We start from the raw sequence: 19,665 nt of genomic DNA on the forward strand, positions 1-19,665 counted from the left end.
GATTTGGACCTTTACGACTTCCCTTAATTCTGAGCAATATACAGACGAACCTCTTATTATATATATTCCTTTATTTTCTTTAATTACTAACAAAATTATTAGCGAAAATACGCACAAAATGTCGTTCGTCGCGGCTAACCGATTTGTATAACGCCACATGTGCTGTGAGGAAGGGTAGCATTTTTTTTTTTTTGTCAAGGTCATGGACATTGAGGTATGATCCACTCGCTTGCCGCGCGCATTCGTCAGTCATGCAGTCTCTTTAGTGTCTGTTAGTTCCTTAGTGTGTAGTCAAATACTATATGTTTTACTTATAATACATGAATAATATTGTTCCTTTGGTGAAAGTCGTATTATATAGTACTGGTATTGAATCAAAATCTCATAAAACTATTATTACCGCACTCTAGTTGGCAAGCCTCACGTTGAAATTCGTTCAGAGAGCATTAAAGAACTTACCATTTTGTAGCTTCTTTTAGTTTTGATGTATATACTCCCTCCCCCCTTTCCGCTACATCACACAAAACCGGGTACTTTTTGTTGTCTGTACATTTTCTCTCTCCCCCACCCCCCCGACTTATAATTCCCAATCGCCGCTACTGCGTCTGCATGCATTTCCATGGTTTCCTTTTTTTACATTCTATGACTCGATTTCATTAAGCGTTTTATCTCATGATTGGCTTATATACATTAGGTAAGTTGTTGGTTAGAACCTGACAGGATGTAGATCGTTCTGAACGAACAAAATACACAATTTCTTTGTAAATGGGGAACTAAAAAGCAAGGCAGTTACAATAGTCCTGTGTTATTTTACACGTGAGTGAGCTATACAATGCATATAGCGTGTGTACTGTGTATCATTACATTTATGTTGTTAGAGGGATACTGTACTGTACTGTCACGAAAAGGTCTTTTGGTATCGTCAGGTATCTCAGTTAAATCAGCGATTATTACACAATCTGCCACATATTTCATACAAGCCATTTCCTTTGCATCAGTCAATGTCATCTTTCACGGCCGGTTGTAAAACATTTCACTTGACGTTATAACCAGCGAGTTTTCACTCCAGCTCACGGAGTTCTCCAGTATGATGTCCATATTAGTGGGATTTGTGCTACTATCTGTTATCTACGAAGGGATCGACGCTAATAATCCCTTTGTCGCAGTAAGTAATAACTTTTGACTTCCTTAGCCTGATCCACAGATGAAACAGCACTGACTTTCTAAGCTCAAGATAGCGGGTAAATAAAGGGTACAAGATCTCTGCACATGGTTATGAGGGTATTTAGCGGTTGCAGTAAGGATTTAAAGGAGAGAGCATATAAGTCTCTGGTAAGACACCAACTAGAGTATGGTTCCAGTGTATGGGACACTTACCAGTATTACTTGATTTGTGAACCGGAAAAATCCAAAGAAAAACAGCTCGGTGTGTTCTGGGTGATTTCCGACAAAAGAGTAAGCAAAGCAAAGTCATCTCCGTAAAGGCCATGAAGGCCCTTGGAGCGGTGGAAGGTAAAGGCTTCCACTATCCGTAACCTCGGCACTTGATGAGGTAGAGTGGTTAGCTCTACGCTCGGCCGCCTTTGCCCCCAGGATTATCCTGGTACTCATTTCTGGTGTAGGCTGAGTGAACCTCAGGGCCATGTGCACCTCCGGGAGTGGAAATCTCGTTTCTTGAATTTTACGACTTTCTGACGGGGATTCGAACCCACGTCCTTCCGGGCGGACCGAGCTCGCCTTTACCGCCTCGGCCAGGCAGCCCCTAGACAAAAGAGTAGTGTTACGAAAATGTTGCGAACTTTGTGCTGGAAAGACTTGGGAGTAAGGAGACGAGCTGCTCGACTAAGTAGTATGTTCCCAGCTGTTAGTGGAGATATGGCGTGGAATGATATTAGTAGACGAATAAGTTTGAGTGGTGTATTTAAAAGTAGGGAAGATTACAATATGAGGTTAAAATTGGCATTCAAGAGGACAAATTGGGGAAGATATTCGTTTATAATAAGGGGAGTTAGGGATTAGAATAACTTACCAAATTCTTCGCAATTATTTAAAATAGAAAAGACTAGGTAAACAACACATAGAGAATCTGTCACCTGGGCGAATGCATTAAATGCAGACCAGTGATGACTGGTGGTGGTTGGTGGTGGCTATGATAGTTAAGGCGTCTAGTCTATATGGTTTCACTATCAGAATGTTGGTCGGCAGGGTAGGAGAGATGGTGCTATACTATTTCTAATCACTAGATTGTGTGGTAAAACCAAATACTTTAATACACCAATACCGGACAGCTCTATCTCGACAGCAATGAGTGGATTGAGAACAGCAACGGTGGTGACATCTAGCGTGTTGGTGTGAACTGCATACTTCTCTCTGCTACAGTTGAGAGGAATGCACTACACTTATTGGAAATATCGTCGTTGCCGGGACAAAACCTCCTATGTGATAATATTTTTGGAGATATACTGACCCGCAGCACATACCTTATGAAGAGCGAGAATGCCTTGACAATATTCACACAATATTGCACCTTAGATGACAGAACCTTACCGGCCAAAGTTCTAAGCTAAAATATTTCACATAGGAGGTTTTGTCCCGGCAGCGACGATATTTTTGTTAAAATAACTGAATAATCATTAAGAATGAACTTTTAAAATATGAAATGCCTCATTCATAAACCTCCAAACGAGCATTATATGAGCCATGCCTTTCGCTATGTCTTAAAAATTATAAAGCAGAATTCGTTTGAGGATTCACCCAGCCCCTGGGAGGAATATTTAACAACTACTCTCTCCTCATCTTTCTAGCCTTTTCTCAATTACCTAGCGCAGCACTTCGTATGGACTTTGCCCAGCTTTCCCGCCGGATGCCTTTCCTAACAGCAATCATATGTGGAGGGATATATACCGTACTCACTATTGCTTGTTTCTGTGGTTGTTTTTTTTTTTTCTTTTTCGTATGATATTGCGCCGTTCCCGCGTCCAGGCAAGGACACAAGAGATCCTGACTAGCTCTAACTTCAATAAATCTGGTAACTAAGTTCTACGGGTGTGAGTTCCGTAACAGAAAAACGTCCAGGTCGACCAACGGTAGTCTCTAACTAACGCAGAAAGACGTCTCTTACTCGTATCCAGTTAGGTACCATTCTCATTAATTCTTATGGAAATCGTCGTCGCTTGTTACTACTACGGTCTTACAACTAATCCTTATTCTAAGAACACAGAGAAAGAGTGTTTAGGTTTCACTATTCCATATTTATTCAAATATTAAATAAAATATTCAAGAAATTATCTCAAGTCTTTACTAATGAAGAAGCTCTTGTAATGAGTGACTCTTTGTCAATCTACTAATTCATGTCCTTCCACAACTTTTAAAGAAATCACATCTTTCGATTTCCACCTAAATGAATGCCTTCTCGGTTTAAATTGCTTCCTTTCTTAAAAGTCATTCATCTCCGAAATCCTCAATTGTCAGTATAAATTACATGTAACATCTGGGAAGATTCCTGAAAAAACTACCTTTTCCTTCTCTTTCAATTCACCTACCGAGTTGGGTGACGACTAAATAAATTAAATTGAACACAGATAATGGTATTTACAAGTGCCTTCTTGGCTAGAAAATAAACATTAAGATTAAGTACATTAAAAATATAGGATGCATCCTCAAAAAAAAATAGAAATCCTATTAACTATTATTTACAGTCTTTCTAGTGGTATTCCTTTGAGAAATAAAGAATCGCACATGGAATTTCTGAGCTAATGTTCAGTCAAGAAATGGAGTTCCAGTCGTTTAAGTCAATTATTCTTGGAAATCGCATTAGATTCTGGTAATTAACACCTGATACCTACTCTAAAAACTGTTACATTCCTTAAATTTTTACTGACTGATTGTCTGATTGCAGTTTTAAAGACTATCAATAAGGCTATTATAAAGTTCCTCTTGCATTGTTTTGACAAGTACACACGTATATGTTTACTTTTTAAACATTCATCTCTGCCTACATATTTGCTTCTTAGTCACTCATATTTCCTCGTGTTACACATCATGAGCTAAGCTACGTCCATTGTAAGCCGTAATCGCCCAATAAGTAACATTTTCGCAAGATTTAATTCATGAACTTAAGGTAATATGACCTTGTCTTATTGACATTAGACTACGTGCGTACGAAGTAGCAAGAAACGTCACCACACTGGTCATACGGAGTTAATAATAACACATACTACCAATGGAAAATCTATTTAATCGTATGACACTATCTCCAGCTAAAAGAAAAATGATTCTTCTTTGAAAATCTAGGTCACCAGTGATCCGTCTATAGGTTGAAATTTATACAGAAACGTAATTATATTCAGTGAGAGTTTTCAAGATCATCCTAAGTAAATCAGTGAAGGCTCAAATCCTATCCAGAGCACATATATGCTTCTCTAGGTAACCTAATATGGATAAAAGAAAACATTGCAGTACACGTCTTGAGATCATGTCCTGAACTAGGTAAAAGTGCGTAGGCTTCAGAATCATTGAGTGGAATTGGCGAGAAATCAGTGACCCCCTCAGTCACAACATTTGAAGTCACGAGACCTTACTTCATACATCTATGACTATCTCTCTCGAAGAAACAATAACTACAACCATCATACATCATCAACAACTCTATATCATATCCATGACGCGTCAATTATTACTCATATTTCATATAAAGCCACATAATCACTTCATCATGTAAATCATTACCTTTACTTGCACATCAACGTGCCGTGACGTTACTAAAATGCCTACATTATTTACTACAGTCATAGTGCCAAATTTTAACGTGAACTTGGAGTAGTCTACTGCCATTCCTTCATAACACACATCCTATACATGATCTCGAACAGATTGACGTTGCTTAAATTTATGACACGCAGGTATTAATGCTAACTTCACTCTTTACACATCACTGATAATAATAATAATAACTCTAGGGATCTCTCCTCACATATCTCTGGAAAACATTACGATCGGGAAATCACTTGGTGACCACGCCTACAAATGGAATTGACGTTTCATACGGATGAGTACCTACTTCCAATCAATTCCGCCAGATGTTTATCTACGCACAGTGTTCGCACAAACAAATATTAACAAGCAATAAAAGAAATGATATATTCTTACTTACGAAAACGACTTGGATAATGGACTTAGCTTTGCTCAAGATGGTCTCGGCGCTTCCTCCTCCGGTCATCTGAGACTAGGATCTCGTCATCTGGTTCCTCCACAAGTGGTCGGGTACATCGTAGCTTCTCAACATCGATCACTGGTCATCCGGGACAGCCAACATCGTCTCGCCTCGTCAGGATCCAAGCAGCATCGCCTTGCTTCCTTACAGACCCATGGTGAAGACTCGTGCGTATGGAACAGAACAATGATAGAATATTTGACTCATTGCTGACATCTTCCAATTACTATAGCTCTTGCGTTGCTCAAATTGCATAGGTTTTACTGGGGTACAGTTGATCCAATAAATAGTTCAAAATTCTCTAAGACAGATGTTCGGCATATTCTGATTTGAAAATAAATTTCTTTCCGCCGTCTTTTATTAGCCTAAATGCATTCAATTACTGGTCCGTAGGTGTCTTTCAATGTTAAACGGTAACGGGAAAATTTCACCGAGGGCTTGCGTCACTGCGTGACGTAGTTCCACTGTAGTATATCTTATCTCTTCTTGTTCACGTATTAAATCTCCCGCGGCGTTTAAATCTTGATTTCCGCAAATTAGCGTGTAGTCGGGAATTAATCTTCGTTTCCTTGTATACAGCTCCGCTGGATAATTCCTTATAAAATGAGTTTTACGTCTTCTTAACACCTCGAAGTCAGATTAGATAATCAATGATGAGCATTTTTTTTCTTGAATAATGGTTTCAAATAATGTCCATCTGTCATTTTTTTCTGCGCCTTCTATACGCGGCCATTACCGTAACTGATCGACGAAAAGACTTGCAATTCGGCCCGTACTGACGTTAAATGTATTTTATTTGACATATTGATCGCAGAGACTCCATCTTTGTTGCTCTAGCTCTTATAAAGAACTGTGAAACGGCACAATATGTTGTATATATCATACAAGATGCGTATGAATACGAACACAAACCCGTAGCCCCCGATCTACAGGACTTAACAGACGCGATTAAAATCTTCGACTCAGCCGGGAATCGTACCAGGGCCATCAGAACCGAAGGCCAGTACGCTGCCATTCCGTGGTGGTGAATATTGTTTTAAGAGGAAGTACAACTGGCTAACTATCCTCTATTAACACTAAACAGAAGGGAAATGGAAGACGTCCAACACTCCGAAGAATGAAGGTATCATAAAAAAGGGAGGGTGGGCACGAAGTGCTAACCATTCAGCCAAAGCGCCAGAGGGGGCAGATAACTTAACATCCATGATTCATTAAGATTTTGGGAAAAAGAAGCTGCAATTAAGGAACAGGAGTTTTGGTCCATTATGTTGACTTCTTCTTCTTCTTCTTCGGTACGGCCGATCTTCCCGAACTCTACAGGAGAACTCACCTCACGCTCCTATCTCGCTTTTGCTGTATTTTGAATTTTCTGTTTTACCTCTGACGACAGAAATCTACATATATATATAAAAGAACATGTCCTGACTGACTGACTCATCATCGCCGAGCCAAAACTACTTGACATAGAGAAATGAAATTTTGAGGATACATTTATATTACAATGTCGGAACTCGTTAAGGGAGGATTTTTGGATATTCCGTCGCTAAAGGGGTGAAAAGGGGGGTTAAATTTTAAAATGAGTGTATCTATATCTCAAAACTTTAAAAGTTTGCAGATATAAAAATTGGTATTTAGAATCTCCTTTAAAAATATAGAAATACGTATTTTTTTGTTTTCGGAAAATCCCACTAGGAGGGATGAAAAAGGGGTTGAATACATTTAATGAGGATACTTATATCTCAGAAACTGAAGATATTACAGACATGAAAATTGGTATTTGGAATCTCCTTCAGAAATAAAGGAACACGTATTTTTTCTTTTTGGAAAATTCAATTAATGGGGGTTAAACAGGAGTGAAAATGGGATAAATTTTTAGAAAGACTATCTCTACAGTATATCTCATAAACGTAATATGTTACAGACGTAAAAGCTGGTATTTGGAATCTCGTGTAAAAGTAAAGAAACAATGGTGATTTGTTTTCCGAAACTCCACTAAGGGGAACTAAAAAGGGGTGAAATTTAAATTTTTTTTTGCTAGGGGCTTTACGTCGTGGAAATTTTAAAATGAGCATGTCTACAGTATATCTCAAAAAAACTTAACATGTTACAAAAGTGAAAATGGTATTTTTAATTTCTATTTAAAAATAAACAAATATGTATTTTTTGTTTTCGGAAAAACCACTTGGGTGGGTGGGGGTAAAAATGACTGAAAGTGGAGTTGAATTCTTTTTATTATGATAGTGATATCTCAAAAACTGAAGATGTTACAGACGTGAAATTTGGTATTTGGAATCTCCTTTAAAAATAAAGAAATACCTATTTTTTGTTTTAATACGCATTCTGGGGAAGGGGGGGGGGGATTATCTTGAGGGCAGGGCTGAAAAGGAGTTGAATTCCTTTTATGAGGACACATATCTCAGAAACTGAAGATGATACAGTCCTGATAATTGGTATTTAGAAGATCCTTTACTAATAAAGAAAAAGTTTTTCCGGAAAATTCACTTAACGGAGGGGTGGGGGTGTGAAAGGAAGTGAAAATAAGTGAATTATTTTCATGGGGATACTTATATCTCAAAACTGAAAAGTAACAGACGTGAACATTAGTATTTGGAATCTCAAAATTGAAATAAACGATAGGAATGAAATTGACCGTGAAATTGTTCACCTCTATAACAAGGTCAATAATGCACAGAAGTATATCATTCGTATCGCTAGAAATCCTGCGCACTTGGTAACTCAATTTAACGGCTGTGGGGTGAAAAAGGAGTTGAGACCAATTGATTTTACTGTTCATAATGTACTTGATTCTGATCATAAACCGATCATTTTTAATCTTTCCTGGGTTCGTTTTCAAGAGCCATCTTTTCCTTTGGAGAACTTAACGTTAGTTTACAGTAGAATCTCCTGGCATATAATTGAAAATTTAAACAAATTTGAAATAAACGATAGGAATGAAATTGACCGTGAAATTGTTCACCTCTATAACAAGGTCAATAATGCACGGAAGTATATCATTCGTATCGCTAGAAATCCTGCGCACTTGCCTACGCGCGACAATGGTGTTGGTCACATTGTCAGCAATGACAATGGCAGCAGATGTAATTTACCGCCAAGTAGCGGTCTGGCATATTGCTGCGGGGTCCAGAAAAATAATAATAACCTAAATTCAACTAATATCACCCACCCCAATAATAATAATAATAATCTGAACCGTCATCAAAATGTGCGGACCGCGCTGGAAACGGGTCCTTCCTGTGCGGGTAATGATTACAAATGCAGTCCGGCTGCGGGTTCAGTACCGCCAAGGCACCCAAGACAACACCACGCCGGATTTCCTCAAGGATTTGATCCATATTAAAACTGCTTATAGGATAAGATGGCAAAGATTTAGGGATCCGACTGACCGGGAGGAGTACCTGGATCTAGCCCGGGAAGTACGAAATCGATTACTGTAAAGGAAGATTGAAAAATGGGAGGAACTTTGCCGTAATCTCTCAGAAAACGAGTCGGGTCTGAAATTTTGGCAGATTCTCTCAGCAAACGAGTCAGATAGCAAATTTCGACGGATTATATATAACCCCTTAAGCATTCAGTTATAAATTTCAGTATAATACCGTAGCGAAGCACGGGTATCTTGCTAGTGCCTAATATATACAACACATATTGCGGTTAGGTGAATGACTACGATGTTCCTGACAAGGAAGAAGTGCTCAGAATTTCCTAAAGTCTCTTTCACAAACGTATGCATGAAGAATTACCATAGGCTACACACGTATTAAATTAGTTGGACTGGTGCTCAAGCCTATGCCATCAATACACTGAAATAATCTTCTTACGCCGGGGCTGAGTGGCTCAGACGGTTGATGCGCTGGCCTTCTGATCCAAATTTGGCAAGTTCGATCCTGGTTCAGTCCGGTGGTATTCCAAAGTGCTCAGATACGTCAGCCTCGTGTAGGCAGAATTACCGGCACATAAAATAATTCCTGTGCGACTATATTCCGGCACCTCGGTGTCTCCGAAAACCGTAAAAGTACTTAGTGGGACGTAAAGAAAATTATTTTTATTATTATTTTCTTACAGTAAAAAAAAGCTGATAGGATTCGAAACTCATGACCTTCAATTTTCAATTCAAGACTACCGTAAAAACCATTACGCTAAAGGCCCACGAGTTTTCGATTGTGAAATTTATGGTATTGTTTAACAATATGGACCCTCAAGTTTGAGCATGCTAGTGTTCCACATTTGTAAATATTATTGGTTTTACGTCCCACTAACATTTCAATAGAATATTTGATTGATTTTCTTAATAAAAGAGGCATAGAATGTAACCTTCAACACAGATGCGAGGTCATTACTTTTTTTAATACTTGCGGTCCTTATCAGTTCCCATGCCATTATCTTGCTGGGCAATTTGTTCAGCGCATAACACTTTTCTTGAATTATAACTGCAATGTAAGATTATTTAGTGACAAACACTGATACATTATTAACAACACGCCAGTGCGCCTAGAATCATACAGATGGCAATATGAATATGATATTGAAGAGATGGTCACACCAAGTCATGTAGCAGCACCATCGACTTTCTCGCTGAAAACCGCAAGCTGTCCGGTATTGTCATATTAAAGTATTTGGTAAAACCCTAGATTCAGTTCCAAACATCTCCGCAATGTTCGCATGAAGAGAGGGGACATGACGCTGTTAATGGGTGTTAATCCTTGAGCAGACCCCTTGGTAGACTATGTGCCGGCACTGCCTTCCTACTGGCATATACCTCGGCATTCATTTCATCGCATTAACTCATCTGATGAGGCTTGGGTCAAGAAGAGCATCCGGTCGTAAAACTCGCTACGAACATTCATCTCACTTCATATCCGACCCCGTAGAGAAATCGGAGATAGGTTGGACATATATACCTACATTAAAATTTGTATGAATCGGCACCAGGTGTTTAGGTTCACTATATTATAACCGAGTTCGCTATATCCAGCGTTGACTGTATCTTCATTTCCATTTAAATATCCACAAATTTGTGTGTTTTGAGTGATTAATGTTATCTATTATGAGAAGTTATGGACGAAGATGTAGAACCACAAGCTCTGCTGGCTTCTTGTATAACCTCGAGGCCCGTTCTTCTCAGCCTTTCGTGTTCTTTTTTATTACCTCTCTTCGTCGCTGTTACTCAAAATTGTTGTAGACTTCGTGGGCAATATCTGCCGAATCTCACATCCTTAGGAAGCTGTGTGTTAGACATGCTGGCGACGTAGCCGGCCAATTGAATCTGACGTTTGATGATAATAATTAATGAATCCCCGTCGAATTGGCCTTTTCGATGATACTCGTGTTTGCTGGAGAGTCCTATCATTTAATTCCAAGTACTTTACTTATACAGCGCTGGTGGTACATCGCTTTTGTAAGCAGCTCAAGTCTCGCATCCGTAAATAAGGGTTGGTGCCAGTGTCGTAACAACTTGGTCTGTACACTGAGGTCGAGGTTGTCGAGGACCCTCTTGCTGTGATAGAGGCCACACTAGCGCATCTGAGGCGATACTACAGTTTATTTTATTTACCTTATGGTGCAAATTAAGAAATAGAAAAATTTAAGAAACGAGATTTCCACTTTCGGACGTGCATACAGTACTGAGGTTCACTCACACTACACCAAAAATGAATACCAGGTTAATTCCTGGGGGCAAAGGCGGCCGGGCATAGAGCTAACCCACGGGCATAACGAATCTGATACGGGCCCCCTCAAATACGAGAGCAAGTCAATAAGTAACATCATTTTTCAACATATTCACCCTGCTTTTCAGTGCAATGGTCCACCGTTTCATTTTTCAACATAGTCACCCTGCTTTTCAGTGCAATGGTCCACCGTTTCACAAGCATTCTGATACCCTCTGCAAAAAAGGTTTTTGGTTGCGCAGCAAGCAATGTATGCACCGCTTCCTTCACCTGTTGGTCGGAGCTGAATCGATGGCTAATGTGCATATGGTTTGCCACGTCATCAACGGTCACTCTTCTGTTATTCAGGATCATATCACGCACTTGTTCAATATTGGCATCAGTTACGGCTGCAGATGGACGCCCGGATCTTTCCTCATCCTTTACGCTCGTGCGACCCCTTTTGAACTGTTCAGTCCACTGGTAAACACTTCGCTGTGGCAGAACATTGTCCCCGTATTGTGATGAAAGTCTTCTGTGAATTTCCGCTCCTGTTACACCCTCAGACCACAAAAAACGGATTACGGAACGCTGTTCTTCCTTGGTGTAAACAAAGAGCGGCGCGGCCATCTTTATTATCTGCGCACCTTTCCTGGATAGATTTACACCCTACTGCTGAATTGGTCGACCTCGGCAATCTTCGAGATTCGTACTGGCAACCTTTGAAACACAAACTATGAATCGCTTATGCATCGCTGTGCGACATCTAGCGTACCTTTTACGTACTAGTACTGTTGTTATTTACGCAGCAGAGCCAAACTATAGAATTCACTCCAGGAATAAGATTCGCATCGAGAAATGTTATATAATGTTATATAATGTGTGTGTGACACAGTTGTTGGCTTAAGATAACAAAGGTTTAGCAAAATTCATATCGATCGATCATATTATCAATTCAATTCTGATTTCATTTCCATTCAGTTGGCAGTACTACTGAAACCGGAATTGCTCCCTCCTTACTCCTCAAACCCGTACACAAATCTATCGATAAAAAGGGCGCAGATAATACGTGGCAACAGCGCAAGCTGTACTGGTCTGATAACGCTGAAACCTGCCTGTATTATACTATCGATATGTAGGAGATCGATGTGTGTGTTGTAAGATCAGGGAGAAGAGAATTGTTGTTTATGCTTTGGATGTAATGGCGACTGAATAAAGAGATTGTTTATTTCGTTTAAATCGCTAATTTTTCAGTACATTGGCGCAGTCGGTAAAATCCGTTGATTAAATCCGTAAACTAAACCTTTAGAAGATATTAAAATGGACAGAAACAGCACTAGCCCTATACCAATTTTCGGTTTAAATGGAGATGTCACCAGCCTTGCTTCTAGATGGAAAAAATGGAAACGTTCGGTCGAATTGTATATTGCCGCAAAAGGAATAACCGATTCTGCTAGAAAACAGGCAATTTACCTACATTCGGGTGGAGAAGGCTTGCAGGACATATTTTATTCCATCCCTGAACACAACACAATTCCTACAGGTAAAGCTGTGCATGAATATACTTTAGAATTGTTAGATAAATATTTTTTACCGAAAAGCAATCCGCTATTTGAGCGGCATATTATGAAGTCTATGAAACAGGATGTTAGTGAAATATCTGACGCCTTTATATCTAGGTTGCGTCAACAAGTTGTCAAATGTGATTTTAAAGATACCACAACAAAAAGAGAATTGGAGGACATGTTTATTTGTGACCAGTTCGTAGAGGGTTGCAAATCAGCTGAAGTCAGAAAGAGAATATTGGAAAAATCCTCTGTCTCACTAGACGATTTGGTTGACATTGGACGGGCTCACGAAATGATAAACATACAGACATCACATTTTAGTAAGGACGACGGTTCTGAGCAAGAGGTGTATAATATGTCGAATAGGAAGAAATATGGGATTTCAAAAAGAACTATTTCCAATAGTGGCAAAAACACTGGTGCTCCGCCGAAAACTAGTTATAATAGTTATCAAAATAGAGGAGAAAGGAAATGTTATCGCTGCGGGGAAACAAATCACTTAGCAAGTGACTCCCAGTGCCCTGCAAGAAACAAAGGTTGCCAGGCTTGTAATTTAGGGGGCACTATCGGAAGTGTTGTAGAACAAAAAAGACATATACGTTAGAATCGGGGGAGTCAACTGTTGATGACGAAGTTTCTTACGTGGGCAACGTCAAATATGAAGTCGGCCTGGATGTAGTAGTGATTTAGACTGCACCTTTCTTACAAATGACGAAAAAAAACGGTAGACAACGGGGAAGACCACTTATCTATTGTCAGGAGTACCCTTCGTTTTTATTATTGATTCAGGATCTACTTGCGATGTTATTGACCAAGAAACTTGGAAGGAATTTAAAAGGAAGCAGGTAACCGATAAAGCAAAATTACTAAATAGTTCAAAAAGACGTTTCACTTATGGTAGAACCGATCCGTTGGATATTTTAGGAGAGTTTGAGGCGGACATAACGCATTCCAGTAGAAAAATTAGTGCCACTGTTGTAGTTACTAAAGGTAGGGGACCACCTATTTTGCGACGTTCCTCGGCTACAAGACTAGGAATATTACAAATTTCTGAGCAGGTTAACCAGACGGTGGTTTCTGACACATCGAAGGTGGGCAAAATAAAGAATTTTCAGCTTAAATTACCAATCGACCCGAAAGTCCCACCATTTATTCAACCTCTGCGGATGGTACCATTGGCATTGAAACAAAAAATAGCACAACGTATCCTTGAGCTGGAGCAAAATGACATAATTGAAAAGATTGAAGGACCGTCAAGATGGGTTTCCCCCTCTTGTACCAATTCCAAAAGGTGACAGCGTTAGATTGTGTGTCGATATGCGAATGGCAAATAAAGCTGTACTAAAGGCTAGTCATCCCTTACCAACCATGGAAGACCTACACCCTGAAATTAGTGAAAGAAAATACTTTTCAAAGTTGGATGTTAGGTCAGCTTTTCACCATGTGGAGTTGCATCCAGACTCACGGGAGATTACCACATTTAGCACACACTTAGGCTTTTATAGGTTCAAGCGGCTAATGTTTGGTTTGAATCGGGTAGCTCCTGAGTTTCAAAAGATAATGGAGTATCTGATAAGGAACAAGATTCCTACAGGAGTTTATGTATTTATTGATGACATTCTGGTGTATGGGGAAACTAAAGAAATACATGATTCAATATTTAAAAAGTTTCTTGAAGTTTTTCGCGAGCACGGTATTGAACTGAATGAGGAAAAGTGTGAATATGGTAAAATTTCAATTAAGTTCTTAGGTCACATAATATCAGCTAATGGCCTTAGGCCTACCGAAGACAGAGTGGTGGCTCTGAAGAATTGCAGAGGAGCACAAAATGTGTCTCAGCTGAGAGGTTTTCTAGGCCTACTGAACTACGTAAGTAGATTTATTCCGAACATATCAACCATGACAGAACCACTGCGACAGCTTACACATAAATCTGCACAGTTTGTATGGAAACAAGTAGGCCTACACCAAGAGGCTTTCAATAAAATAAAAAAGTACTTACATCTAGTTCAGTTTTAAGATACTTCAACCCCAAGGTCCGGTCACATTTACAAACAGGGTGTTGGGATCGTAATGACGTTGACCTCCTTCCATTTCGGGCGATGATGTCGAAATTATGCGTCATGGAAACTAAGTTGGTAATTCCGAAAAGTTTACAAACTAGGGTCATCCAGGAATTTTGGAAATGAAAAACAGACTCAGATCTAAAGTATGGTGGCCTGGAATGGACAAAGCAGCGGAACGGACAGTGAAAACATGTCTGGGTTGCCAGATTACCGGTAAACCCGAGAAGTCCGAAAAAATATCTCCGACAGTAATTCATAAAAAGCCTTGGGAACGAATAGCTGCTGATATTCTGGGTCCTTTCCCTAATGGGGTGCAACTATTGATCGTGATAGATTATTTTAGCCGTTTCATGGAAGTAACAAAATTAAGTAGTACTGACTCTAAAAGCATAATAAAGGCCCTAGATGGTATTTTTGCAAGATACGGGTATCCTGAGGTTCTCTAAACAGATAACGGCACGAACTTCGTCAGCCCAGAGACGGAAAATTACCTGCAGCAGTGTGGAATTCATCACCACAGAGTTACCCCGTTACACCCACAAGCAAATGGCACAGTGGAAAGTCTGAACCCAGGGATAACTCAACGACTACAGATTGCCAATGCCATGAAATTAGATTGGGAGTTAGAACTAAACAAGTACCTACTGATGTACCGGAACCATGAGCACCAGACTACAGGGGTTAGTCCGGCGGAGTTATTTTTAACAGAAAATTGAGGGACAAAATTCCCGGTCTGGCCCCATACAAAACAGAAAAAGTATTAGAAGGGGTGGTGGAACGAGACCTTATTCAAAAGTTTAAAAAGGGAGAACACGCGGACATTAGACGTGGGGCCCGAGAAAATAAATTATCAGAGAGCGACAAGGTTTTGATGCGTAACCCCAAAGTAAACACATTTTCAACCACATATGGACCCACGCCTTTAAAAGTCCTCAAGAAGAATGGCAAAGCTATGACAGTAGAGACTTCGGATGGTAGACAAATAACTCGCAACTCTACCTTCTTCTGGCCTTTTCATGAGCTGTTGTCTGAGGACGAGTCGGAGAGTGTGAAAGAGCAACCAGAGGAACCAGAAGAAGAAGAACATCAACCAGAGAAGAAAGAAGAAGGGAGCCATGAATCGGGACCGAGACGCAGTCAACGGGAGAGAAAACCCCCGGGATTTTTGTCAGACAATGATTTAAAATAAAAAATAAAAAAGGAGTGATGTACTGTACTATCGATAAGTAGCAGATCGATGTGTGTTTTGTAAGATCAGGGAGAAGAGAATTATTGTTTATGCTTTGGATGTAATGGCGACTGAATAAAGAGATTGTTTATTTCGTTTAAATCGCTAATTATTCAGTACACTACCACAGGTGTAGACAACATTATATCCCAGGGCGGAAGCTCGAGAGTCCGTGACTTATCTTCAACCTGAAAACATTTACCAGTGAACTGCGCGCTGGAAGTCAGTCACCTAAGTTCGATATCTTATTGCCGAACAGTCTTGTTATTGATGAGAATTTACAGTTTTACAATGCTGAGGTCATGGACATTGAGGTATGATTCACCCGCTTGCCGCGCGCATTCCTCAGTCTGGCAGTCTCTTTAGTGTCTGTTGGTTTTTTAGTGTGTAATCAAATACTAAATGATTTTAATTGTATAATCACACCGTATTTCCTTTTAATTGTAATATATGTGTAATATTGTTCCTTTGGTGAAAGTTTTATTGTATAGTATTGAATGAAAATCTCAGAAAAATCTATTATTACCACACTTAAGTTGGTAAACTGACTATTTTTACCTCTCCGTCAAAATTTGCTGAGAGAGCATAAAAATATTTTGTAGCTTTGAAAATATACACACACAGACACACACACACCCTCCCTGCGTCCGCTGTATCCCACAAACCCGGGGTACTGTTTGCTATCTGTACATTTCCCCCCCGCACTTTTAATTCCCAATCGCCGCTACTGCTGAACACCATGTTTAGTAGGCTTAATTGCATTTATCACGTCTATCTTTAGGTGATTCCCGTAACAAGTTTTTATTAGCTTTAATTGGTCAAAAGTTGTCTCTACTGATGGTGAATGAGTACGATTTTTGGTTTCTGCGTGCAGCACAGTTAATTGTATCAAGTGATCAGATTAGGGAACATCTGCTGGTCTGTAACACTTTTCAGAATCCATGTTTCGGCTTCGTATAGAAGCACTGAATATACATAGCACATGACAAAGTTGTGCCGTTTTTTCAAGCTGAGGTTGCTGTCATTTCTCATTTTCAGAAAGCTAGTACGATCCCTTTCTGTTCGGACACGAATCTCTAAATCTGAGTCGAAGTCTCCAATAAACCAGCTACCAAGGTGCTTAAACTTCCGTACTTGTTCAACTTGTATCCCATAAATGTTCATAAGAATGTGCTCTAATAATGGCCATCACCTTTATCTTGTCGGTGTTAATTTTTAGTCGTCCGGCTCCATGGCTAAATGGTTAGCGTGCTGGCCTTTGGTCAAAGGGGTCCCGGGTTCGATTCCCGGCAGGGTCGGGAATTTTAACCATAATTAGTTAATTTCACTGGCCCGAGGGCTGCGTGTATGTGTCGTCTTCATCATTACCACACTTACGACGCGCAGGTCGCCTATGGGAGTCAAGTCAAAAGACGTGCACCTGGCGAGCCGAAGTCCTCGGACACATCCCAGCACTAAAAGCCATACGCCATTTCATTTTTAGTCCACGTTTATCCCCGTCTTCTACGATCCATCAACAAAACTCTGAGGACGTATCGTATTCCTTAGTAGAATAATCCATAATCTTCACACCAGATGATGAAGAAACAAGAGTGATTAAATTAATGTGACCTCATTTAAATAAATAAAGCCGTTGATACTGATCCGAGATTGAGACACTGGCGTATTGCTTTCGACGTTTAAAATCTGGAGAAATAATGGAGAATTACAATACCGGGTAGGAACTTCCTGGGACGCAGTACTTTTAGCACGAATAAGTACTGTCCAGTAAAATCCGGGCCGACTGGAAATCCTGTTCGTAAACGCCTTGCGTAAATTATATCAACTGATTATTTGGTTTGCGCAGAGATGTGAAATTAATAAGTAACGGGGATTGAGAGGTATTTAATGTAACTTATAACTCTGTAGAATTACATCATACCGAGTGAGCTGGCCGTGCGGTTAGGGTTGCGCAGCTGTCAGCTTGCATTTGGGAGATAGTGGTTTCGAACCCTACTGTCGGCAGTCCTGAAAATGGTTTCTCGTGGTTTTCCATTGTCACACCACACAGCTGTACCTTAATTATTTATTACTAGAGCTTTGCCCGCGGCTTCGCTCGCGTCATAGTTGAGTTATGTCCCATTATATTATTTTATTTCCCATTTTCTTTTGAAGTCCACCAAACCACCCTTATGCGTTCAACGACTTTCGTAAGAAATGTAAGACGTGAACGTAAATGATGTGTTTTCCCGTCCCGGCTTCGGCCGGAATTGAAAAGTTTCACGTGTATTCCGAGTTCGCTGTTAAATGAAATTCTCCTAAAGAACACCTTATAATAACAGTAGCCTCTATTTTTTTTTAACCCCGTCACACATAATCTAGTGCCATTGCACAACTTAGGTGGCTTGAGGTTACGTAACAACATTACAAGTGCTCCTACTTTCAAACGAAGTTTGTGAGATGGGAATCCTGGAGGATTAAGAATATTTCGGAATTCTACTGGATAATTGACAGCATCGTCCGTTTGTAATACCGTGTCGACCGATTTATACTCTATTTCTTCTGCATCAAAATATGTAAGCAATGCTTCATTCATTTAATTAGTTGTCTCATTAAAGTAAATCTGCAAAAATCCAGGATCTTGATGAGCATTTGGCAATAGACTGCCTATGGAATGCTAAATTTGACATTGTACTTTGAAAGTTGGCATAAAGCTGGATTGGATGACTTGCTTAGCACCAAAAGATGTCATTTGAAAGCAGCTGCTATATTTTCTAATTCGATCAAAAAAATGACCATGATCTGGATGGGCACCCATTAGGAACTGTACAGTGGTACAGGTGGAGATTAGAGTGGTGGCAGCTGAACCTTGCCAGAATTGCAACACATGCCTGGTGTTTCACCTTTCCACTTGAGAGCATTGCAGAATTGGCATTTATGGATCATTGTTCCAGTGGTTATCAAGCTGTTATCTTCCTAATTAAATTCAGGATCGTAAGACATCCCGGGACGAAACTTAATTTTACATGGACGCAATCGTCGTTCTCTTCGGACCCCAGGGTGATGTTGCTCATATCGCGTTTGAATTGTCCTGTGTTATTCGCGATAATTTTGCTGGTGTGTAGCTGCCGCTGCTCTATGAACCTCAGGATTATTTTTCTGGCATGTCGGTGCCGCTGCTCTATGAACCTTGGGGTTGTTCTTCTGGCACGTGACTGCCGCTGCTCTATGAACCTTGAGATTATTCTTCTGGTACGTGTCCGCTACTGCTCTATGGACTTAGAGATTTTTCGTTTGGTATTTTCTTGCAGCAATGGTACGTGCGGAAGGATTATTCTGTAAAAATGTGGCTGCTGCTTTTTAAATTGTATTTTTCTCGTAGAATTTGAGTATCGAGTACGACGTTTTTCAGAAACTTTTGTAACAACGAATGAAGCACTTGTTTCTTCGCACAGACAGTACTTCAAAATGTCCGTTAGAGAGATTACCAGTAAATCGCAATCTTTTTACGGTATTAGTTTCATCATTAAATGTCCAGTATAACTTAGATCACGATAAACTTCAAAGCGGAATGGAAATATTTTGCCTGCTGCCGTCAACTCACATGTTCCACCATAAGTTGAATCTTCTGACACGAAAAGTCGGCACTCTTCTGAGGAGGAATAGTTATTACCAAGATGATTTTCGGACAAAATGGAGACAACTTACGAAACAATATCTTCACAAAATTCTTTATGCCGTAATTGAGTAGAATATAGAATGTAAGAAAGAGTTCTAAATAGACACGCACCGTCACCTACAATAGAAACAATGTCATGTGGCAACACTTCACCATTAATGTTTAGATAAGTTACTGCCATTATGCTGTGTGCGTGAAAAAGACGTTATTGCGCTGCAGTCTCTTATTTAGCTGTCTCCTTGAAATATCACACACCAATACGTTGAATCT

The 19,665-nt window shown here is 39.8% G+C and overlaps 1 protein-coding gene across 1 annotated transcript in view; it reads left to right on the forward strand.

Annotated features, from left to right (window-relative positions):
- Positions 1-1,058: 1,058 nt before the first annotated feature.
- The window catches only part of LOC136873348 (uncharacterized), a 152,774-nt gene continuing 134,167 nt past the window's right edge, over positions 1,059-19,665 (forward strand). Inside the window, exon 1 of the mRNA XM_067146697.2 lies at positions 1,059-1,165. Within this exon, the coding sequence (XP_067002798.1) occupies positions 1,088-1,165 (78 nt within the window). The 5' untranslated portion in view covers positions 1,059-1,087. The remainder of the gene's footprint in view (positions 1,166-19,665) is intronic.

This window comes from Anabrus simplex, chromosome 1 (genome assembly GCF_040414725.1).
Source record: "Anabrus simplex isolate iqAnaSimp1 chromosome 1, ASM4041472v1, whole genome shotgun sequence".
In the NCBI taxonomy this organism is placed as follows: domain Eukaryota; kingdom Metazoa; phylum Arthropoda; class Insecta; order Orthoptera; family Tettigoniidae; genus Anabrus; species Anabrus simplex.